The 25,894-nt window shown below is 42.4% G+C and overlaps 1 protein-coding gene across 1 annotated transcript in view; it reads right to left on the bottom strand.

Moving 5' to 3' along the window:
* Positions 1–19,350: 19,350 nt before the first annotated feature.
* The window catches only part of LOC132399743 (bactericidal permeability-increasing protein-like), a 71,340-nt gene continuing 64,796 nt past the window's right edge, over positions 19,351–25,894 (bottom strand). Inside the window, exon 16 of the mRNA XM_059980444.1 lies at positions 19,351–23,124. Coding sequence (XP_059836427.1) covers positions 23,083–23,124 — 42 coding nt within the window. The 3' untranslated portion in view covers positions 19,351–23,082. The remainder of the gene's footprint in view (positions 23,125–25,894) is intronic.

The following is a 25,894-nucleotide window of genomic DNA, read 5'->3' as shown; positions in this document are numbered from 1 at the left end:
AAATGAAATAACACTGCATACAACGGGTTTTTTTTGCCTTTATGCTATGTATAAACAAACTATAATGTGTTGCATTTTTGAAATTGATGAACTCCTGCAGAGAAAACGAAATTACATTTCTGCATGCAACAAAAACATTTTGAACTCCGAAAAAAAGACGTTGGGTTGAAGGTTACTCCATAGTTAGCCTACCTTGGATCGAAGAATTAAAAGAAAGCGCGCACTGGCGGGTGTCAGGCATTGGCAGTGGTGATGTATATTAATAGCGATAAAAAACACGTTGTAGCGGTGTAGCGCTACACGCAGCGCTAAAATAAAGACTGCAGTCAAAGGTAACTTTATTCAAACTAAACAGCCTTGCTTTTAAGCCTCCCTCAACCCAGCCCCCATGGACGCAGATGCTGCAAAAGACGCGTACTCACAAACCCCCGTAGGCTATCTCCCTTAGCCGGAATGCTGGCTAATTGTGAGGAAATGTGTCGCCACACTTAGATTGTACAAGATCACCATAATCTTCAAATTTAGAATTACATTTCAAAAGCTAACAAACTAACATAAAATACATTTTAATTAAATACTGACCAATTATTTCCCAAAGCCACAGGGAGCCGCAGCACAGAGGTGAAAGAGCCACAAATGGCTCGGGAGCCGCAGGTTGCCGACCCCCGGTCTAGGCTTATACTCACTGGAATTTAGAAGATTGAGGGGGGATCTTATTGAAACATATAAAATTCTAAAGGGATTGGACAGGCTAGATGCAGGAAGATAGTTTCCGATGTTGGGGAAGTCCAGAACAAGGGGTCACAGTTTAAGGATAAAGGAGAAGCCTTTTAGGACCGAGATGAGGAAAAACTTCTTCGCACAGAGAGTGGTGAATCTGTGTAATTCTCTGCCGCAGGAAATAGTTGAGGCCAGTTCATTGGTTATATTTAAGAGGAAGTTAGATATGGCCCTTGTGGCTAAAGGGATCAGGGGGTATGGAGAGAAAGCAGGTACAGGGTTCTGAGTTGGATGATCAGCCATGATCATACAGAATGGCAGTGCAGGCTCGATGGGCTGAATGGCCTACTCCTGCACCTATTTTCTATGTTTCTATGTTTCTAAAGGACTAGATGGGATAGAACTTGTCCAATGTGCTCAGGAAGGTTATGTTAATCAGTACATAGAAGTCCCAACAAGAGTCTATGTGATACTGATCTGCTATCAGGGGTATGCTTTACACCTAACAATGATAGTGCCATTAGTTTCAAAGTAAATATACAGTAAGATAGGTTTGGTCCACGGGTTGAGATTCTAAATTGGAGAAAGGCCAATTTTGATGGTATCAGAAAGGATCTGGCAAGTGTGGATTGGGATGGGCTGTTTTCTGGTAAAAGTGTACTTGGTAACTGGAAGGTCTTTAAAAGTGAAATTTTGTGAGTACAGAGCTTGTAACAGATGTAGGGAACCTTTGTTTGCAAGAGATATTGAAGCCCTGGTTAAGAAAAAATAAAAGAGGTGCATAGCAAATAAAGGCAGGTAGGAACAAATAGGGTGCTTTTTGAGTATAAGAAATGCAAGTGAACATTTAATTTAAAACAATCAGAATGGCTAAAAGAAGGTAGGAGGTCGTCCTAGCAGACAAGGTGAAGGAGAATCCTAGGGGATTCTACAGATATGCTAAGAACAGAAGGATTGCAAGGGACAAAATGGTCCTCTGGAAGATCAGAATAGTAATCCATTTGTGGAGCCAAAAGATATGGAGGAGGTCTTAAATATTTTTTTTACATCTGTATTTACTCAGGAGATGGACACTGAGTCTATAGAAGTGAGGCAAAACAGCATCAACTTTATGGACCCTATTCAGATTACAGAGGAAGTTTGCTGTCCTGAGGCAAATTAGGGTGGGTAATTCCCCAGGGCCTGACAAGGTGTTCCCTCAGATCCTGCAGGAGGCAAATGTAGAATTTGCCGGGGCCCTAGCAGAGATATTTAAATCATCCTTAGTGACAGGTGGGGTACCAAAGGACTGGAGTATAGCCGATGTTCCACTGTTCAAGAAAGGCTATAAAAATAAACCCGGAAATTATAGGCTGGTGAGCCTGACATTGGTTGTGGGAAAGTTATTAGAAGGTATTTTAAGGGACTGGATATAGAAGTATTTGGATGGATACAGGCTGATTAATGACAGTCAGCATGGTTTCATGCGAGGTAAGTCATGTCTCACCAATCTTATGGAGATTTTTGAGGAAGTTACCAGGAAAGTTGATGAAGGCAAGGTAGTGGATGTTGTCTACATGGATTTTAGTAAGTTGGAGATTGGCCAAGAAGGTTCAGTCGCTCAGCATTCAGGATGAGGTAGTAATCTGGATTAGCCATTGGCTTTGTGGGAGGAGTCAGAGCGTGGTTGTGGATAGTTGCTCTCTGACTGGAAGCCTGTGACTAGTGGAGTGCCGCTGGAACTGGTGCTGGATTTGTTGTTTGTCATCTGTATCAGCAATCTGGATAACAATGTGGTTAACTGGTTCAGCAAATTTGCAGATGACATCAAGGTTGGGGTGTAGACAGACAGACAGACAGACATACTTTATTGATCCCGAGGGAAATTGGGTTTCATTACAGCTGCACCAACCAAGGATAGTGTAGAGATATAGCAATATAAAACCATAAATAATTAAATAATAATAAGTTAATCATGCCAAGTGGAAATAAGTCCAGGACCATCCTATTGGCTTAGGGTGTCTGACACTCCAAGGGAAGAGTTGTAAAGTTTGATGGCCACAGGTAGGAATGACTTCCTACGACACTCAGTGTTACATCTCGGTGGAATGAGTCTCTGGCTGAATGTACTCCTGTGCCTAACCAGTACATTATGGAGTGGATAGGAGACATTATCCATGATGGCATGCAACTTGGACAGCATCCTCTTTTCAGACACCACCGTCAGAGAGTCCAGTTCCACCCCACTACATCACTGGCCTTACGAATGAGTTTGTTGATTCTGTTGGTGTCTGCTACCCTCAGCCTGCTGCCTCAGCACACAACAGCAAACTTGATAGCACTGGCCACCACAGCCTCGTAGAACATCCTCAGCATCGTCCGACAGATGTTAAAGGGCCTCAGTCTCCTCGGGAAGTAGAGACGGCTCTGACCCTTCTTGTAGACAGCCTCAGTGTTCTTTGACCAGTCCAGTTTATTGTCAATTCGTAATGGACAATGAGAAAGTCTCTCATAGCTTGCAGCAGGATTTGGACCAAATGGAAAAATGGGCTGAAAAATGGCAGATGGAATTTAATCAGAAACAAGAGAAAATCTGCAGATGCTGGAAATCCGAGCACAAAATGCTGGAGGAGCTCATCAGGCCAGGTAGCACCCAGGAAAAGAGTACAGCCGAAACCCTTCAGCAGGGAAAAAAGCTGAGGAGTAGATTTAAAGCTGGGGTTTGTGGAGGGGAGAGAGAAACACAAGGTGACAGGTGAAACCTGGAGGGGGAAGGATGGAGTGAAGAGCTGTGAAGTTGATTGGTGAAAGAGACAGAAGGTCATGGAAGAAAGAAAAAGGTGGGGAGGAGCGCCAGAAGGAGGTGATGGGCAGACAAGGAGATAAGGAGAGAGAAGGAAAAGAGATGGCAAACGATGAAGGGGGTGGCTTGGGGGACATTACCAGAAGTTTGAGAAATCGATGTTCATGCTATCAGGTTGGAGGCTACCCAAATGGAATATAAGGCGTTGTTCCACCAACCTAAGTGTGGCCTCATCACGACACTGGAGGAGGCCATGGATGGACATTTCGGAATGGAATGGGAAGTGGAATTAAAATGGGAGATCCTGCTTTTTCTGGCAGACAGAGCATTGGTGCTCGGTGAAGCAGTCTCCCAATCTACGTTGGGTTGCACGTAGGCTATGCCAGGAGCACCGAACACAGTGTATGACCCCAACAGACTCACTGGTGAAGTGTCGCCTCACCTGGAAGGACTGTTTAGGGCCCTAAATGGTAGTGAGGAAGGTGCTGAAGAGGTAGGTGTAGCACTTGTTCCACTTGCAAGGATAAGTAGCCAGGAGGGAGATCAGTAGGGAGGGATGAATGGACGAGGGAGACGCGTAGGGAGTGATCCCTGCAGAAAGCAGAAAGTGCGGGGGAGGGAGAGGAACGACGTGCTTGGTGATGGAATCCTGTTGGAGGTGGTGGAAGTTTCAGAGAATTATGTGCTGGACACAAAGGCTGATGGGGCAGTAGGTGAGGAGGAGATGAACCCTATCCCAGGTAGGGTGGTGAGAGGATGGGGTTCCACTTATCCCTGCAAGCTGAACCAGTGCTACACCTGCCCCTTCACCTCCTCCCTCAATACCATTCAGGGGCCCAAACAGTCCTTCCAGGTGAGGTGACACTTCACCTGTGAGGCTATTGGGGTCATTTACAGTGTTCGGTGCTCCAGGTGTGGCCTCCTGTATATCAGTATGACCCCACATAGATTAGGAGACTTTTCGCCAAGCACCTACACTCTATCCGCCAGAAAAAAACAAGATCTCCCAGTGGCCACCCATTTTAATTCCACTTCCCATTCCAATTCCGATATGACCTTACATGGTTTCCTCCACTGTCGTTGGAGGAACAACACCTTATATTCTGTTTGAGTAGCCTCCTGCTTGATGGCATGAACATTGATTCCTCAAACTTTTGGTAATGTCCCCCCCCCCACCCTCCTTCCTTCACCATTTCCCATCCCCCTTTCCCTCTCTCACCTTATCTCCCATCCCTCCCCCTTCAGGTTTCACCTATCACCCTGTGTTTCTCTCTCCCCTCCCCCCACCCTTTAAATCTACTCCTCGGCTTTTCTCTCCAGTCCTGTCAAAGGGTTTTGGCCTGAAATGTTGACTGCAGTCTTTTCCTAGATGCTGTCTGGTTCCTCCAGCATTTTGTGTGTGTTGCTTAGATGAAATTTAATGCAGACAAGTTGGACCAGCCATGGTAGCTCTTATACAGTGAACGGAGGGCTCTGAGGGGTATGGTAGAACAAAGGAATCTGGGAATCCAGGCCATAATTCATTGGAAGTGGTGTCACACATAGTTAGGATCATAAAGAGAGCTTTTGGTACATTGGCCTTCATTAATCAAATTATCACCTACCTACTAGAAAGATGTAAACAAGGTTGAAATAGTACAGACAAAATTTACAAGGATGTTGCCAGGTCTGGAAGACCTGAGTTATAAGGTAAGATTAAATAGGTTAGCACTTTATCCCTTTGAATACTGAAGATTGAGAGGAGATTTGATAGAAAGATACAAAATTATGAAGGGCATAGATGGGATAAATGCAAGCTGACTTTTCCCACTAAGGTTGGGTGGGACTGCAACCAAAGGTCATGGGTTATGTGTGAAAGGTGAAAAGTTTAAGGGGACATGAGGAGAAACTTCTTCACCTAGAAGGTCATTAGAGTGTGGAACAAGCTGCAGCGCAACTGGTGCATGCAAGCTGAATTTAAACACTTAAATTGAGTTTGAATATGTACATGAATTGTAGGGTATGGAGGGCTAGGTCCTGGTGCCGGTTGATGGGGATAGGTAGTTTAAATTTCTCAACACTGACTAGATGGGCAGAAGGGCCTGTTTCTGTGCTGTTCTTCTCTATTACACATGTTTGAATGATTAGATATTTGCATTAATGGACAGGTATACCAAATAAGGTGGCCACTGGGTGTTTGTTTGCCTACAACAATGAACTTAAAGTTCATGGTACCATTGTGTGAAATGCACAGTTAGAATGCCTAGAGATTCCACCTTAAATCTTGGTTATAATAGGCTGCAACCCATCCAGGAACAACTGGTTGGAAGTTTTTGTGTCGAGACATCCTTAAAACAGGTTTGCTGATAGGCAGGTTCTTCTACCTTGCTCTCGGTTGCTGAAAATGTATCTCTTACAGGATTCAGCCTGACTTCTTGGAAATGTATAGAGGGATGGGTGGGGAGCATCTGCATAACAATAAAAGGTATGTTCAGTCAAGAACTGTTCTTGATTTGTACAAGTACATAGAACCAGGTTTATTATCACTGACATATGCCTTGAAATTTGTTGCTCTGCGGCAGCAGTACGCTGGTTGTGGGCCTTCGGGCTCCTGTACCTCCCCTCCAATGTAGTGAGAAGAGGGCATGTCCCAGATAGTGAGACTCCTTAATGATGAATTTCCTGAGGCATTCCAGCTCTTGAAGATGTTCTTGATGGTGGGGAGGGTTTTGCCCATGATGGAGCTGACTGAGTCCACAAGTCTCCGCAGCCTCTTGCGCTCCTGCACATTGGAGCCACCATACCAGGCAGTGATGCATGGATGCTTTTTTGCTACTTGTGTGGGAGGAGGGAAGAGGGAGGGCTTTGGGGTTCTAACGTTTTTCAGTCATTCATTCTTTCAAGGTTCTTCTGTTTTCATGGATGTCTGTGAAGACCAAGTGCTTCAGGTTGTATACTGCAACCTGAATACAATATATATTGTATTCTCTGATAATAAACAGAAGTATTTGAACCATTTTGTTAGACCACACTTGGAGTATTGTGAGCAACCTTGGGCCCCTTATCTCAGAAAGAATGTCCTGGCATTGGAGAGGGTCCAGAGGAGGCTCACAAGCATAAATCTGGGAGTGAAGGTATTGAGGCACAGTATGAAGAGAATTTAATTGTGCTGCACCTGTACTCACTGGAGTTTAGAACAAGGAAGGGGGATCTCCTTGTAACCTTTCAAATATTGCAAGGCCTAGATCGACTGGGCCTGGAGAGGATGTTTCCTCTAATAGAAGAGTATAGGAGCAGTCACAGAATGGAAGGATGTCCCTTTAGAACAGAGATGAAGAGGAGCTTCTTTAGTCAGAGGGTGGTGAATCAGTGGAATTCACTGCCACAAGTGGCAGTGGGGGCCAAATCATTGGGTACTTTTAAAGCCAAGGTTGATTAGTTAGGTATCAAAGTTTATGGGGAGAAGGCAGAGAATAGGGTTGAGAGCGATAATAAATCTGTCATAATGTAACGACAGAGCATATTGAGTAGTCATACAGATGCAGCTAAAAAGGTGACCATTGAGTGTATGCTTGTAGCAGTGAGCAAGGTACTAAATGAGTACTTTACATCCATAGTTACCAAGTTAAAGCACATGGAGGATAGTAACATACAGGGTGAGGTTATGTTATTGTCCTAAGCATGTTGATATCAGGGAGGCAGTGTTGAGTGTCCTGGGGAGCATTAATGTGGATAGGTCCCCAGGCTCCAGGCTTACAGATGTATCTAATAAAGGGGCCACTGTGTGTTTCTATACGATTCATAAGAAATTGTGAGTGGGATGTTGAGTAAGTCTGCAAACCACACAGAAGTTGGTGGAGTAGTGGATAGTGAGGAAGGTTATTAAACAATGCCATAGGATATGGATCCTGAGAAATATGCCCAGAGAAATGGCAGATGGCATTTAACCCAAGCAAGCATGGGGCATTGTATTTTGGGAGATCAAATATAACAGAAAAACATACGGCAAATGGTAGGGCCATTGGTAGCACAGATTAGCAGAGTGATCTTGGGTGCAATCCCATAGCTCCCTGAAAATGGCAACAAAACGAGACAGGGTGTCCCACCATTGAGCACTGCTACAAGAAAGCAGCATTCATTATCATGGACCCCCACCATCCAGGCCATGCTCTCTACTAGCTGTTACCATCAGCCGGAGGTACAGGAACATCAGGTCCCAGAGCCAGAGCAGATAACTTCTCTCACCTAAACTCTCAGCTGATTCCACAATCTCTAGGCTCAAGGACTCAAGAAGTGTACACCACGTGTACTCAGTATTATTTATTTACTTAATTATTTATTATTATTTTTTCTCAAGCTGGAAAAACTTGAGGTATGGGCATAGCCAAGCACACTCACTTCTCTATTGCTAGGAATGTTCAGACTATTCTAGTGATGTTTAGTATTGTGGCTTTCTGAAGATTTACATAGATATTGCTGTGTAGACCTAATTGTTTAATGCTATTGTGTAGAGACTTTGGAATACAGATATTACAATTATGGATTGTCCTATCTGTAATAACAGATCAGTTTTAATATAACTTGTGATGTTCTGACTCTAAAGGTGGATCAGTGTAACCCAGGTTAATTAAACCCAAAGATGTAATGTTAGAAAGGTCTACCCTCTTGGGAGGGGAGAAAGCTATGCGAGAATGTGGCATGGCTGATGCAGGAACAAACAAGAGAGAGAAATGCAGCAAACTATTAGAAACTAAAGATAAAAGCTATTAAAAGTAGAATTAATAGTAAGTATCTCTACCCTACGTGAAAACCTCAGAGTGACACCCCTAGAGGAGACACCCTATCTATAAAAGATCTATTGAAGCTTGAGCTTCAATATCGGTGGAGGCTAATGTCCAGGATCTCTACCGTGTAACCGGGAATTAGTTTTGTTAAATTATACCAAGGGATTTGGTCAGATTTTTTTTTTGTGTAAGTTGTGAATCAACTTTCGGTGGATGATCAACTATTTCATCCAACAAAACAAGAAACAAGATGGCAAGCCACCCAAGATCGAAGAACCAGCGTGGGAAAGAAACGTTTAATGATGTAGAGGATTTAATACGGTTGGATATGTAAGTTTATTTTCATTCAAAGGATCTGAATTTGATTTTCTGCAAGAACTGATTATTTTTGCAAAGAATTTGATGTTACTGAAGAATATTTACTTTGTTTAAAAGTTCTGATGTTAGAGAATTGACATGACAGGTGTTAAGCTGTGTGTCTATATCTATCTGTGTGTGTGTATGTGTGTGTGTGTGTGTGTGTGTGTGTGTGTGTGTGTGTGTGTGTGTGTGTGTGTGTGTGTGTGTGTGTGTGTGTGTGTGTGTGTGTGTGTTTGTGTGTGTGTATTAACATATAATTTTTGAATTTGTAGACATACTGATTGGAACTGAAACTGAAGTTAACCATAATACTTAAGAAGAATAGGAATTCAATTAATTTTCTAACTAGGGATAAATAAAAAAGAAAGGTTAGTCTGTAAACATTTAAATAGGGAATAATACTAGATTTAATTAGTTAGAGAAATTGAAGTAATAAAGGTTATTCTAATGAATTTCACTGATTCTAACTAAAAGGGAATTTGGTTTTTGTTTGGTATCTGACATTTGGAACCTAAACAGAATGTCTGAATTTTAAATTGCTCTTACTCTTGTAAATATTTTGTATATACTGTTCTTTTATAATAAACAAAATCTACTTCCAGAAGTGTGTGTTTTCTGTTCACTGCCTTCTTTCGACACCTAGAGCTCCTGATGGCCTACTAGCACCTAGTGTAGTACTATGTAATTTGATATTCTCATAAAGAGTGCAAAAGAGACACGAGATAAGAGAAGTGCTATACGGGTGTTACATAAAACTTGGTGAGGCAGTGCATTAGATAACCGGTAATGCACTGATTAGTATACAAATGACTAAAAGAATTTTATTGTTCAAACTTGCTTGTTCAATGAAAACCTACAGTGAAGGAAAATGGAAGTCACAGAGGAAAAGGGTGTCAAAATCCCAAATGCTGTTTTAGTCATGGCATAACAGGTACAGAAAAAGATGAGGAAAGTTAGGAAAAGACACCACTCAAGCTTACCTTGGTGAGCTGAAAACCTTAGCAAAATGCAGTGGGAAAGATTGATATGAAATCCTGAGAGAGATGTTAACCCAGATCAGTGAAATCCTTACTATCGAGAGTAGGGATATAGTTTACTGTTGAAAATGCGGAAGATGTACGTCACAAGAACAGAACTCTTCAATTCAGAGCAGACTCTTCTGATAGGAACCAGCCAGAAAAGGCTTTAGCTGCTCTGCAGAAATACTCAGACCCTGTAATACAAACTAATGGAGTTGCAGGGAAGCCATCCCTCTCTCTCAGCGATCTTAACCCTCCTAGTGTTCAAAGAGTCATAGTTGAGCACATTGTGCGCAGTAGTGACTTGATGGCTCATGTCCATCCACCAGTAGGTCTCCAAAATTATTCTGGTAGAACCCCTTGTCTACCTAATGAGGTGGGTTATGAGACCTGGCGTGCTAGCATTGAACTGCTCTTGCAAGACCCAAGTGTATTTGATCTTCATAGAATAAGGAATATATGTGAAAGTATTCTTCCACCAGCTTCTGACATCATCAAGTCAATTAGCCCTAGAGCTTTTCCTGCTATTTACATACAACTCCTAGATTCAGCTTTTGCCGCCATGGCAGATGTTGGTGAATTATTCGCCAAATTCATGAACACAGTACAAAGCATAGGTGAAAAACTGTCTGCCTACCTATAGCGGCTATGGGTAGCATTGACACTGACTGGAAAGCGATACTGAGTTGCCGAAACTGAGGCTAACAAGCATCTCTTAGAGCAGTTTTGTAGAGGACATTGGGACCACTCCCCAATGTTAGAGATGCAACTGGAACAGAAAAACCAAAACCTGCCATCGTTTACTAAGCTATTGGCATTTCTACGCACCAAGGAGGACAAGCACACATGAAATAGCATTTAGGAACAGTCAAACAACGTGTTGCTATACAGTCTCATACCACAGAGGCCTGTAAAGAAGATGATATAGCACAGCTAATTTCAGTTATTCCTCAACTGAGTAAACAAATTGCTGAGCTTCAAAGTCAACTAGCTACTCTACAAGCTAAAAACAGCGGTAAGTTCTAAGGCAGCAAGTGATAAGCCACTAAAAGGAAAGGTTGACACAGAAAATAAACAAGAGTCCACAACCTCTGACAAACAGCCAAGTGTCAAATCAAAACCTTGGTAGTTTTAAATGTGGTGAAGGTGGGCACATAGCCAGCTCTTGCTACTATGAAGCCAATCCTGCATTAGTATCAGAAAGGAGAAGACAACTTGAAAAGAGATGGAGTGAGTGGGAGTCAAATCATGATACTTCTAAGCAATGTTCCCTCTAATTTTTAGTAATCAGTGTGCGCAAAAAATCTTATGTTGTGCAATTTTTTTTCTTGTGACAAAAGTATGTGTACACTGAATGCACAAGTGGCACTGTTTATGTAGGTTTACAAAATATTTGACATAAAACTGCACAGAATAACAACAAAATAATATACATATTCTGTTAACTAGTTAACAGAAACATTAACCTAAAAGATTATTTTCAATAAGTATAATTATTAATTACTACATTACTTTAGGTAACTAGACTATTGTGCGCACATTAATTTCTTTTGCACGCTGGTTGAAAAATGTGTGTACACCACACACGCGCACAGCTTAAAGGGAACAGAGCTTCTAAGCCTCATTTAAACTGGAAACAGCAGGACAATTGGGGACTGATGTTGGCAAAGCATTTCTCCAAAGTTCAAAGATCTTGCTTGGTGAAACAAAATAGACTGTTAACCTACCCAAGGGATTAGTCAGCACAAAGTGCACTGCTCAAGTCAGCCTAGCTGGTAGAAAATGCAATTGTTTATTAGATACAGGATCTCAGGTCACTACCATCTCTAAACCCTACTATGATCACAACTTGCCAGACCAACCACTTTATCCTCTCACCAACTTGTTGGAAGTTAAGGGTGCAGATGGACGATCTGGCCGTATTGGATATGTAAAAGTCAATGTCACTTTCTCAAGAGACTTCATAGGAGTGGATGTGGATGAGCCCACCCTAGCACTGATTGTTCCAGATGTCTCTTTATGTCCACAGCCTGTGGTGTTAGCTGGCATGAATATCCATGATGATCTGTATAAAGACTATTCCAAACTGCAAAGTAGCCAGAAGTTCTCTCCCAAGTTGGGCTACAAGCAAGTCCTGGAAGCTTTACAAATGCGATAGACAGACTGCAGATGGAAATGTTGGGCTGGTGAGATTACCCAGCAGGCACCCTGGGCAGCCTCTGGTCTTGTGTGGATCAGACATAGTCTGAAAGCCGCATCCTGAGAAATGGGCTATCAAGGAGCATCCTTCTTCTCCCTTGCCTGGAGGACTTATAGTAAAGACTTGCCTGGTTACTTTGGAAAACAAGCAACAATGTCACTTACCTGTAGTGATCTCCAATATAACAGCACAAGATAACACTATTCCTCCCATACGCATTATAGCTGAACTGAATTCAGTACAAGCTATACTTCCAAAAGCCCCACCAATTAAAACTTCCAGTGAGTCAGAATTCCCTCAAGCATTAAGCTCAGAGTTCAACTTTCATGATTCTCTTATCCCCACTGAGTGGAAGACGAGACTTACCGAGCAATTACAAAGCATTCCTAAGGTTTTCTCCCATCACCACTTAGATTTCAGGTGTACCAACAAAGTAAGACATCGAATCAACATTATTGCTGGAACACCGTTGAAACATCAACCGTGACCTATACACCCGGAAGATAGAGAAGCTGTACGAAAGTATCTCCAAGAACTGCTAAACACAGGAGGGATCAGAGAGTCTGAATCTCCTTTTCCTTCTCCAGTTGTTGTGATGAGAAGCCTGCGTACTGCTCAGAACATGGGGTGTCCATGGAGGGTCCTACTCTTCCATTGGTTAAATCTTGTAAATTTTCCAGATCAATTTCAGATCAAGATATTATGCTAAAACAATATGTTAATATGGGTATAGTGAAAGATTTTATTGCCTTTGTTACATCTTTATCTGTTGAGCTCTGTTTGGTAGATTTTCTTAAGCCTTGAGTTAAAGTCTGACAACAGTTTTCCTTTATAGCACCATGATCTATTTTCTATGTCTGTTAATATCCCAGATATCTATAAGCTTCATATTCATTCATTGGTTGTATTGTATTGTGCAGTTTTGTATTCTATTAGCTCGATTGCATCTTTCTTTATGTTTAATGTTCTGCATTTATCCTGTCCAAAGCTCATGTTTGTATCTTTAGAAAATAGTTCTACTATTTGAATTAATTGCTTTAGCTTTACTGATGAAGGACCATATCATTTCAAATCATCCATGTATAGAAGGTATGTCAAGGTAAAACACATTTCTTTCTTTTGGTTTTGATACACAATTTTCATCCAACTCAGTAAGTTAGAGAACAGTTTTATTGCTAGACAGAGAGTCGCCTTGGAAAATAAGACCATAAGACAATAAGATATAGGAGCAGAGGTAGTCTATTCAGCCTATCAATTCTGTTCTGGCACTCATTCATGGGCTGATCAAATTCTTCCAGTCATTCCCAGTCCCTTCCCTTCATCCCATACTCTTTGATGCCCTGGCTAATCAAGAACCTATCTATCTCTGCCCTAAATACACCCATTGATTTGACCTTCACAGCTGTTTATGGCAACAAATTCCACAGATTTACCACCCTCTGACTAAAGTAATTTCTCTGCATCTCAGTTCTAAATGGATGCCCTTCAGTCCTGAAGTCATGCCCAATTGTTCTAGCATCTCCTACCATGAGAAATAACTTTGCCATATCTAATCTGTTCAGACCTTTTAACATTCTATAAGATCCCCATTCATTCTCCTGAACTCCAGGGAATACAGCCCGAGAGCTTCCAGACGTTCCTCATATGGTAACCCTTTCATTCCTGGAATCATACTTGTGAACCTTCTCTGAACCCTCTCCAATGTCAGTATATCCTTTCCAAAATAAAGAGCTCAAAACTGCATGTAATACTCCAAGTGTGGTCTCACGAGTACCTTATAGAGCCTCAGCATCACATCCCTGCTCTTATATTCTTGACAGGAGGGGCCGGATGGACCCAAACGCAGGACACAGGCACTGAAGTACTAGGGGGAGGACAGGATGGGGACGCCATGGCACTTAAGGGTAGCTGGGGTTCAGGCAGATAGAGTTCCGGCAGGCGGAGCGGAGCGGCTCCTGGAGTTCCGGCAGGCGGAGCGGAGCGGCTCCTGGAGTTCCGGCAGGCGGAGCAGAGCGGCTCCCGGAGTTCCGGCAGGCGGAGTGGAGCGGCTCCCGGAGTTCCGGCAGGTGGAGTGGAGCGGCTCCCGGAGTCCAGGCAGGCGGAGCGGAGCGGCTCCCGGGGTTCCGGCAGGCGGAGCGGAACGGCTCCCGGGGTTCCGGCAGGCGGAGCGGAGCGGCTCCCGGAGTTCAGGCAGGCGGAGCAGAGCGGCTCCCGGAGTTCCGGCAGGCGGAGCGGAGCGGCTCCCGGAGTTCCGGCAGACGGAGCGGAGCGGCTCCCGGAGTCCAGGCAGGCAGAGCGGAGTGGCTCCCGAAGTTCCCGCAGGCGGAGCGGAGCGGCTCCCGAAGTTCCCGCAGGCGGAGTGGAGCGGCTCCCGGAGTCCAGGCAGGCGGAGCGGAGCGGCTCCCGGAGTTCCCGCAGGCAGAGCGGAGTGGCTCTCAATGTTCCCGCAGGCGGAGCGGAGCGGCTCCTGGAGTCCAGGCAGGTGGAGTGGAGCGGCTCCCGGAGTCCAGGCAGACGGAGCGAGCGGCTCCCGGAGTCCAGGCAGATGGAGCGGAGTGGCTCCTGGAGTTCTGGCAGGCGGAGCGGAGCGGCTCCTGGAGTTCTGGCAGGCGGAGCGGAGCGGCTCCCGGGGTTCCGGCAGGCGGAGCGGAGCGGCTCCCGGGGTTCCGGCAGGTCCCCAGGATTCAGGCAGGTAGACAGGCTCCCGGGGTTCAGGCAGACAGACAGACAGGTCTAGGTGGTGATAGGCTAGCGGAGAGCCCTCCCTGGGCAGGCCGCATGTATCCCAGGTAGGGGCACCTCCCAGATGGAAACACCGGAGGCCTGGCAACGACGCGGACCCCTAGGCGGGTGCGGGGCACTATCCCAGGGTTTGGGCGGAAGAGGAGGGGGCAGAACCCCCGCCGGGCCACGGCGGGTTGGCCAGATCCGCCCGACGGAGGCAAGGGGTAGGAGCAGTCAGAACCACTGCTGGGCCAAGGCAGGTTGGCCAGGTGTGCCCAACAGGAGCAAGGGGTAGGAGCAGGCATAGGTCCAGGATGACCAACACAACAGTCATGATAACGGGAAAATCGGAAAATGGCCGGCAGAAAGCGCGACTGCGTGAACGAAACAAACGAGCAGAGAAGCGGGACCAGCACATGGGAAGAAAGGTGGGGGAGTGGACCAACCTGGCAGTACTGGCAAGGGGCAGAGAAGCATGATGAAGAGAAGATCTGAGCCCAGGCGGGATCACAGAATACAGTGAAGAGTTCAGAGCCGGCGGAGAAACAGAACAAAACTACTACCCGCCTGGTCCCAGTCCCAAGTGCCCCTTATAAACACGGGCAGCTCAATGAGTTACAGGTGTGCTTCCTTGAGCCAGGAGGGTCCTAACTAGATCATGGGTGATGGGAGGAACAACTGCAGGACCTGGAGTCTGGAGCCCTCGGACCAGATCAAAACCTGGAACACAGTTCTGGACCGGACCCTGACAATTCTATATATTTAGAAATGAATGCCAACATTGCATTCGCCTTCTTCATAACCGACTCAACCTGGAGGTTAACCTTTAGGGTACCTTGCACAAGGTCTCTCAAGTCCCTTTGCACCTCTGCATTTTGAATTCTCTCTCCATCTAAATATTTGTCTGCCCGTTTATTTCTTCCACCAAAGTGCAATACCATACACTTTCCAACATTGTATTTCATTTGCCACTTCTTCCTCCATTCCTCTAAACTATCTAAATCTCCCTGCAGGCTCTCTGTTTCCTCAATACTACCCACTCCTCCACCTATCTTTGTATCAACAGTAAATTTAGCCACAAATCCATTAATACCATAGTCCAAATCATAGCCAGAATAGGAACCCTTTACTCCCACTCTCTGTTTTCTGTTGATCAATCAGTGCTTCACAGAAAATGTCTGTTTATTTTGATAATGGTGGCTGTTCTTTTATGGTTGTTAATTGATAGGGTGATTATAGTTTATAGTCCACCAATGCTTTATCAGATGTTGAAGGAATTTCACATTATTGAGTGTGATATATATATATACATACAAAGAAATTCTATTAATTTTGAGTGAGGGACAGAGTTAAATGCTTTTTGGTAGTCAATATAGCAACATGAATGATTTCTGCTTTTTTGCCAGGGTTAATTTAGAATTACGGAATCCATTACCAGTTGCTTTTTACATCATTTCATACCCTTAATACATATTTTCTGCTCTTCTGTAAGTATATTGTGATGATAAGACCATAGACCATAAGATATAGGAGCAGAATTTGGCCATCTGGCCCATCAAGTTTGTTCCGCCATTCAATCATGGCTGATCCTTTTTATCTTCTCCTCAACAGCAGTTCCCAGCCTTCTCCCCATAATCTTTGATACCATGTCCAATCAAGAACCGATCAATCTCTGCCTTAATTACACCCAATGACCTGGCCTCCACAGCTGCATGTGGTAACAAATTCCACAAATTCACCACCTTTTGGATAAAAAAATTTCTCCGCATCTCTGTTCTGAAAGGGTGCCCCTCTATCTTGAGGCTATGCCCTCTTATCCGAGGCACTCCCACCATGGGAAACATCCTTTTCACATCTACTCTGTCTAGGCATTTCAACATTTGAAAGATCCCCTCTCATCCTTCTGAATTCCAATGGGTACAGACCCAGAACCGTCAAACGTTCCTCGTATAACACTTTCATTCCTGGAATCACCCTTGTGAACCTCCTCTGGACCCTCTCCAGTGCCAGCACATCTTTTCTAAGATGAGGGGTCCAAAGCTGTTCACAATATTCAAGGTGAGGCCTCACCAGTGCCTTATAAAGCCTCAGCATCACATCCTTGCTCTTGTATTCTAGAACTCTTGAAATGAATGCTAACATGGCATTTGTCTTCCTCACCACCGACTCAGACTGCAAGTTAACATTTAGGGTGTTCTGCACAGGGACTCCCAAGGCCCTTTGCATTTCAGATTTTTGGATTTTCTCCCCATTTAGAAAATAGTTTGCACACTTATTTCTACTACTAAAGTGCATAACCATGCATTTTCCAACATTGTATTTCATTATCTAAATGAGTGGTGATTAGTTGCGAGATGCACGTTGTTATAATTTTATATATAGTTTGTAAACAAGTAATAGGATGATGTTTTGATGGATCATTTGTGATTTCTCCTTTAGGTAAGAGATAGGTTTTACCTTCTGTCAAAAATACAGGCACTTTTTCAGGATTTTTAGGAAAATTGTTGATTATGCATTGTAGATATGGATGAAGGCAAGTACATTTTTTTTTTACCAATAATTATGAATGTATCACTGCCAGCACTTTATCAGTTGTGGATTTTTTTTCACCTCTTTAGGTATATCCATTGTAACTTCAGCTATTTGCATTTCTTTAATAGTGTGTGTGCGTTCTCCTCCCTAATCCAGCTTGCTTCTTGATTGTGCATTACTATGCTATCGCGTTTTATTGGTAGTTCTGTGCTGGGGCTGGTGACATTTTGGTGTTTAGTTTCAATGTCCTACATAAACCTTTTATCATTGTTTCTGAACTGATAATTCTGTTTACTTCATCTGGTGCATTTTATGTATCTATTTAGTCTGGTTTTGAGTGTACCAAGTTTTTGTTTTAGTGTATCCATAAATTCTGCAATGCTTTAGGCAGAATTGATAACTATGATCGTATCTCGTATGGACCTTATATTTCCTTAGCTTTTCTCTTAACTTTCTTGCTCAGGTTTTCCATTACAAGCTCTATTAGGTGGGCTATTTCTGCTCTTAAATTTCCTGCTTTTAATTTTGATTCTTAATTTCTGCCATTTCGAAGTTCTCATTTCATTACTCAGTTTTGAGTTTCTATTAATGAGTGCCTCTATTTTGAACTGTCGTACTGCATTGCCATTGATGCTGAACTGTATGTTATTGTGTCTGTTTCTTCAAATTTTTCAAGTTTTCCTAAATGTTGTGGTAATATAATACTGTTGGGAGGCTTGACAAGTTTTGCAAATTTTGATGATGCATTTTGTTTTGTTATATAGGGTCTTTTGTTGGGTGAATGCCCAATTATTCTGTTAATGTGGCGTTAAATATTGGAATAATTTTGCAGGTAAGCCCAGCTTTGTCATCAGCATTTTGTGAATACTTTACATGCATGTTGTTGTGGTTACCATCCGGTTGTGAATCAGTTGAAATAATTGTAATTTCGTCAGTACTTCAGTGGGTTGCATCTTTGTTATTTTCTGGCGTAGTGTAGTCTTTGTGTTGGTTTCTTTCTAGCTCTTGTGCAACTTCATGTTTTATTTGGTTTAACATGTCTATATGGATTAAGTTATTTTTTACTATCACTCCACGTTGATATGCTATTCATTGTGCATTGACTTGCACGAAGGGATATTGTGCCATAAACTGCTGATAAAGTGTCTGAATAGCCATGTGTGTACCTTCAGGATTCTGTACCACCTTCCTGATGGTAACAATGAGAAAAGAGCATGTCCTGGCTGTTGGGCGTTCTTAATGATGGAAGATGCCTTGAAGATGTCTTGGACACTACAAAGGCTAGTACTCATAATGGAGCTGATGAATCTTACAAGTTTCTGGAATTACTTCGATCCTGTGCAGTAGCTGCCCCCACCCCCACACCAGACAGCGATGCAGCTCTCCATGGTCCACTTGTAGAAGTTCTCAAGTGTTTTTGTTGACAAACCATGTAATAAATAAACCTAATTCTGAATCTGAACGATCTAATATTTTTCTGGTGAATTATTAATGGATTTCTTAAATGTAAAAAGTGTATTCATTCACTGAATTCAAGTCCCTCAGTAACCATGATAAAGTTTGATCTCTGGTGTATGGATTGTTCACCCAATACTCTGAAGGACTCATGGAGTGACATTGTATCCAAACTCTTGAATTCCTAATGATGAAATCTTCCCAGATGATCTCTTGGTTCTGTAAATGAGCAACAGGGCCAGTTATATTTTTTACTGGAAGACAGATTGTAGTTTGCTTTCAGCTGTGGGTCGGTGCGTTAAATGTTCCCAGTTCAGTAAGTTGGAACACAGAAACCTGAGCAATGCTGAAGAATTACTGAACTCTTAGAGGCCCAGTCCTATGGACGAGACCTTGAAAAAAACCCCCTAAGTGATCAAAAATGAGCTGGGGAATTTTTCCTCAGACTTTCAGTAACCCTTACCTGTCCACTCATGCCACTGAAATGATTTATCCACTTTTTAAAATGTATTATTGCTGGTGTGACCCCCCAGTGCACAGACTTGCCGCAGCATTGTCCTGTCTTTTCACTCCCAAATTGTTTGTTGTCCCAATTGTCCCTGTTCCTTCAGATTCACTGGTCCAAACACCTGGATTGTCCTACCTAACACCAATGTGGGAATCCCTTTCATAGAAAAACTTCAGAGTTTCAAAGTTGCATGCACTTGGAGTAACTCTCCATCACCTGTTGATGGGCAATTAAGCAAAGTTACTTACAACCATCTATAAATAAAATGGAGAATATGGGAGATGATCTCATATTGTTGCATTTATTTTACTCATTAATACAAAGTTGATTCAATGTAATTTACTGCATGGAAAGAAATTTTACAAATCCAAAATTATTATTTTATAATAAACAATAAAAAAGTTTATAGTACTTCTGCTTTAAGCATATTGTAGGTTTTGCTAAGATCTCTAAATGCTTATAAACTAGAGCATGACTTATAAACGGAATTTTAGGACAGAAGTTTGTTCAAAGGAAGCTGAGCAGAAGATTGAATAGTGAAGAAAACGCTATGGAATGGGAGTGTGTGAGTGTTACGACATACTGTATCATAACCAGATAGTCTTAAAAGCATTTAAAACATTCTACTGATGGCTTGTAAAGGACAAAGAACGGGATAGAAAAGTAGGAGGGGGAATGAAGAAAAAGGCACAAGCTTGCAGACCACAGAGCAAGCAGAGTATTACCTTCACAGTTCTTTAATTTATGCTGTAATATGAGGGCTTACAAGAAATAGAGGTTGTCATTAGTATGATCTCATTGATTAGCATTGTAGCACCTCGGTAAAAATTCATATTTATTTATAGGCCCTTCTGGCCCTTCATGTGCAAACCATAAATTGCACCAACTCTGCAGTACATCTTACCCAAGTGACTGCCTTTACACAGATGTGCATTATTAGAAAACCTATTTCTTTACGTTCTACTTTTGATTGTATGCAGAGAGAGTGAAGAGTGAAAACTGAGAAATGCCGATTTTCCTGAAAGTGTCGACTGCTTTGCAGCAACAAGGTTCCCTGCTTACTTCCTGCTATCTACTTTATCGTAGGGTCATTTAGCACTTAGAAAAGGGCCTCTCAGCTCACTAAATCTGCCTTGAGCACCAAGCATCCACTTGCACTCATCCCGTTTTACCCTCCACTCAAATTCCATCACTCACCTACACAGTAGAGGCAATTTACAGGGGCTTATTAATCTAGCAGCCCTCAGTGGAAGGATACACATCACTGGAATCATCTGACAGTTCTCTTCAAGGTACTTCACTAGATATCACAAATATCATGGAGCCATAGAGTAATAGGGCATTCAAACTGGCCCTTCATCCCATCTAGTCTGTGCTGACTTGATCTTCTGCCTCATCCCGTTTACCTGCATCTGGACCATAGTCCTCCGAACCCACTTCATCTGTCTACCTTTCCAAAGTTTCTTAAATGTTACAATTGAACCACGTTTACCACTTCTTCTAGCTGCACTTGCTACACTCTCACCACCCTCTGAGTGAAAAAGTTTCCCTCAGGTTCTCCTTAAACATTTCACCTTTCATTTCATCCTAAACTTATGACCGTTAGTTCTAGTCTTACCCAACTGAAGAGGCAAAAACCTGCATGCATTCATTCTATCCATATCACTCATATCACTGTCAATAAGATCTCAAAGAAGAAAGAATAGTTTTATTTGTCATATGTAAGTTGAAACACAAGGTGAAATGCATCATTTGCATCAAATCAAATCTGTGAGGATTGTGCAGAGCAACTCCTAACTGTTGCCATTGTGGTGAACTACATATACCTGTCTGGACACGCCCCCTGCTGACTGCTCCTGTGGCTCCTCCCACAGACCCCTGTATAAAGGTGATCGAGGCCTGAGCCCGGCCTCTCAGTCTCCAGGGTGTAGTATGGCCGTCACTCACTGCTTGTTCCTTCTTCCAGTCAATAAAAGCCGATATCTCACCTTTACATCTCAGAGTGAGTTATTGATGGTGCATCAGCCACACTCCTGGCTCCAACATAGCATGCCCACCACTTTCTAACCCTAGCCAGATGGCTTTGCATCCCTGAGGAAATAGATGCGGTTGTTGGGCCAAACCTCCTTACAGACAGTGGGAGGAATCTTACAGCCAGTGCTTTAAAGCTATTGCACTAACTATTACACTGCCATGCTCCTCTCATTCTCCAGTTTTCAACCTATTCAATCTTTCCCTGTGATCTCCTCAGGTCCAGTACTGCTGAAGGGCTTTGGCCCAAAACGTTGACTACACTCTTTTCCATAGATGCTGCCTGGCCTGCTGAGTTCCTCCAGCATTTTGTGTTTGTTGCTGGGAGCAGAATTAGGCTAGTCAGTCCATTGACTCTGCTCTGCCATTCAGTCATAGCTGATTTATTGTGCCTCTCAACCCTATTCTCCTGTCTTCTCTCTGTAACCTTTGAAATCCTTACTAATTAGAACCTATCAACCTCCGCTTTAAATATACCCTGTGGCTTGGCCTCCACTACGTCTTTGTCAATGAATTCCACAGTTTCACCACCCTTCGGCTAAATAAATTCCTGCTCCTCTCTGTTCTAATGCAATGTCCTTGTATTCTGAGGCTTTGTCATCTATCTGATCCTAAACTCTCCTGCTTCTGAAAACATCCTGTCTAGGTCCACTTTATCTACCCCTTTCAGTATTCAGTAAGTTTTAATGAGATCCCCCCCACCTCCATTATTCAACTTTCCTTATATATGCACAAAGTCAGCAAGTGCTTCCTATATTAACCCTTTAACTCCCAGGATCATTCTTGTAAACCTCATCTGGATACTCTCCAATGCTAGTACATCCTTTCTTAGAGACGGGCCCAAAACTGCACTCAAAAATCTAAATGTGGTCTGACTAATGCCTTATAAAGTCTCAGCATTACATTTTTACTTTTACATTCTAGTCCTCTCAAATGAATGCATTGAGTGAAGAAGTTCCCCTTAAATATTTCACCTTTCACCCCTAACCCATGACCTCTAGTTCTTGTATCTTTGAACCACAGTGGAAAAAAGCCTACTTGCATTCTCTATACCCCTTACAATTTTGTATCCCAGATCTCCCTCTATCAAATCTCCCCTCATCCCTCTAGGCTATAAAGTTCTAACCTATTCAACCTTTCCCTTTAACTCAGGTCATCAAGTCGCAGCATCATCCTTGTAAATTTTCTCTGCACTCTTTCAATCTTATTGTCATCTTTCCTATAGATAGGTGATCAAAATTGCACCCCCTCCTCCAAATTAGGCCTCAACAACATCTTATACAACTTCAAATAGCATGTCAACTCCTGTAGCCAATACTTTGATTTATGAAGGCCATTGTGACAAAGCTTTCTTTATGACCTAATCTACATGTGACTGTACTTTCAAGGAATTATGGATCTGTGTTCCCAGCTCCCTCTGTTCTACCGAGTTAATGCAAATATCTAATCAGCCAATCATGTGGCAACAAATCCATGTATAAAAGCATGCTTACATGGTCAAGAGGTTCATTTGTTGTTCAGATCTAACATCAGAATGTGATCTAAGAGACTTTGACCATGCAATGATTGTCGGTGCAGTCAAGGTGGTTTGAGTATCTGAGAAATTTGATTTCATAGGAATCACATGTACAACAGTTTCTAGGGTTTACAGAGAATATTGCAAAAAACAAAAAAAAAACATCCTATCAGCAGCAGTTTTGTGGGCAAAAAGGCCTTGTTAATGAGAGAAGTCGGAGGAGAATGGCCAGATTGGTTCAAGCTGACAGGAGGGCAACAGTAAGTCAAGTAACCCCGTGTCACAACAGTCGTGGGCAGAAGAGCATCACTGAATGTACAACACATTGAATCTTGAAGTGGTTATGCTACAGCGGCCACAGACCATAGCAGGTTCCACTCCTGAACCTTACAAAGCAGCTACTGAGTGTTATTGCGGTATCTGCAGAGCAATTTAATTAAGTTTTAGCAGATACACTGAGGTAAGTTAGTTTTCAGTTTCCATACTGTATATCGGATGTGATGAGTATTAAACCCTGTAAAACAAAAGAGAGGAATTATCAAATCAGAGTTGGTTTCATATTTTAATCCAAATTATTACAGTCTGAATAGAAATTTTCTTACAAATTTCATCTCATTTTTTCAAGAGTGTAGGTTGGCAAACTGGTCTCTGCGGATATTTTCTGCTGCAGCTGCATTAAGACCATAACAAACCAACTTCTAAACTTCTGGAAGTTCTTCACCTCCACTGAAGCAACTTTCTTCCTACAGTCTCAGTGTAGAGGGATATACAGTGACAGATATGTTGCAGATAGAGTCATAGAACATTACAGTACAGAATCAGGCCCTTCAGTCCATCTAATCTGAGCCAAACCATTAATCCACCTAGTCCCATCGGCTTGCACCCAGAACATAGCCCTCCATATCCCTCTCATCTATGTACCCATCCAAATTTCTCTTTAAGTTTTGAAATTGACTCCACATCCACACTTGCATGAACATCTCATTCCACACTCTCACCACTCTTTGAGTGAAGAAGTTCCCCCTCAAATCCTGCCGAAGGGATTTGGCCTGAAATGTAAAATGTACTTTATTCCGTAGATGCGACCTGGCCTGCTGAGATCCTTCAGCATTTTGTGCGTGTTGCTCGGATTTCCAGCATCTGCAGATTTTCTCTTGTTTCCCTTAAACATTTCACTTTTCACCCTTAACCCATGATCTCTAGTTGTAGTCTCATCCAACCTCATTAGAAAGAGCATTTACCTCATCTATACCCTTGTACAACATACCTCTGTCAAATATCCCCTCACTCTGCTACCTTCTGAAGAATACAGTCCTAACCTATTTGACCTTTCTCTATAATTCAGGTCCTCAAGTACTGGCAACATTCTTGTAAATTTTCTCTTCATTCTTTCAATTGTACTTACACCTTTCCTGTAGGTAAGTGATTAAAACTAGACACATGTACTCCAAAGTAGACCTCACCAACATCTTACACAATTTCAACATAACATCCAACTCCTGTACTGTACATTGATCTATGAAGGCCAATGTGCTAAGAGCTTTCTTTACAACCCTCTATCTGTGATGTCACTTTCAATGAATTATGTATCTATATTCCTCAGTACCCCTACCACTCACTGTGTTAGATTTAACCCAGTTGGCCTTCACAAAATGCAATACCTCGCACTTGTCTGCATTAAATTCCATCTTCCATTTTTCATCCAAGTTTTCCAGCTGGTCCAAATCCCACTGTAAACATTGGTAGTTTTCCTCACTGTCCACTACACCACCACCCCCAATCTCTACATTATCATCCATATCATTGATATAGATGACAGACATCAATAGACCCAGCACCGAGACTCTTCATCAAGTCTTGGCCCGAAATGTCAACTATTCATTCCTGTCTGACTGCTGAGTACCTTCAGCATTTACTTTGGATTTTCAGCATCTGCAGACAGATACACTTGTATTTCTGTGAATAATGCATCTAAAGCTCACAGCTAAGATGATGAAAATCCAACCTGTATTGAGGAGGTCCCAGAGAGAATCAACCAAGGTATATGTGTGTGGGTGCAATAGATCCCAAGGATTTCACACTTTTCATTGACAAACAGGTTCATTAACAAGACTAGAACATGTAGAATTAAGGCAAACATAGCACACAAATAGCCACCTGGCTAAAAGACAGAAAGCAGAGTGAATGGGTAATTGATAGTTGTGTCACTGGCAAAAAGTTGTGAGCAGTTGTCATAAGGACACAGGCGTTTGCAATTTATTGCAACTATTTCCCTTTTAGAACCATAAAATCTGTATTTAACTTTGCAGCGGCATTGAACAAATTATGATAAACAAAGGGAAAAACCTCTTGTGAGATGCTATATTTTGGTAAGAAAAATCAAGAGATTGTATACTGTTGGAGTGGTGAGGGTCTAGGGTAGATTCAGGAACAAATTGTTATATAAGGATGAAATTGAAAGATGTTATTCTGGATCTATATTGAACCTCTGTTACACTACAGTTCTAGTCACATTTAAAACCATAAGACCATAGGAGAATTAGGCTATTTGGCCCATCCATTCAGTCATGGATGATTTATTATCCCTCTCCTGCTTTCTCCCTGTAACCTTTGATGCCCTGACTTGGCATTCATGGCCCTCTGTGGCAATAAATTCCACTGATTCAACCCCCTCTGGCTAAAGAAATTCCTTCTCATCTCTGTTCTAAAGGGACGTTGTTGTATTATAAAATAGAGGCACTGGGAAAAGTGGAAAGAAGGTTTGCAAGGTGTTACCAAAAATGCAAGTTTACACCAATAATGAACTTAAGAAGAGACAAAACCAAGGGGAGTGATCTCTCTAAAAGAAGCAGTGGGAGAAACATCGGCTAAGGGATTTATAACAGCATAAGGAGCAAAAATGAATCTGAGTAAATGTTAGCTGCATCAGTTGAAACTTCCCGATCTCCTAATGATCACTAATATGATTGAACATAGGGATAATCATTCTTATACATATTTTGCATCCACAAAATAAGTGTATGAATGGGCTCCATTTCCAGGCAACAAAATTAATTCTTCTTACATATTAATAATATTATGGCATGAAACTGGTTCCTAATGAATTATTAGGTATATTTAATAGAGTCACTACCACTTTGGCAGACTTTTAGGATGCACACATGTAAATGATTCACATAGTGAGGTTCTTTAATTCCTGAATTTTCACTTCACTTACTGTCATCTCATTTTTTAGTTTCACTTACAACATTGCATCAGCCTAAACCGTAACACTGGTAAATAGT

The sequence above is a fragment of the Hypanus sabinus genome, chromosome 9 (assembly GCF_030144855.1).
Source record: "Hypanus sabinus isolate sHypSab1 chromosome 9, sHypSab1.hap1, whole genome shotgun sequence".
Taxonomy (NCBI): domain Eukaryota; kingdom Metazoa; phylum Chordata; class Chondrichthyes; order Myliobatiformes; family Dasyatidae; genus Hypanus; species Hypanus sabinus.
Note: the sequence above shows the minus strand (reverse complement) of the source record. Positions and strands in the feature narration are given on the sequence as shown.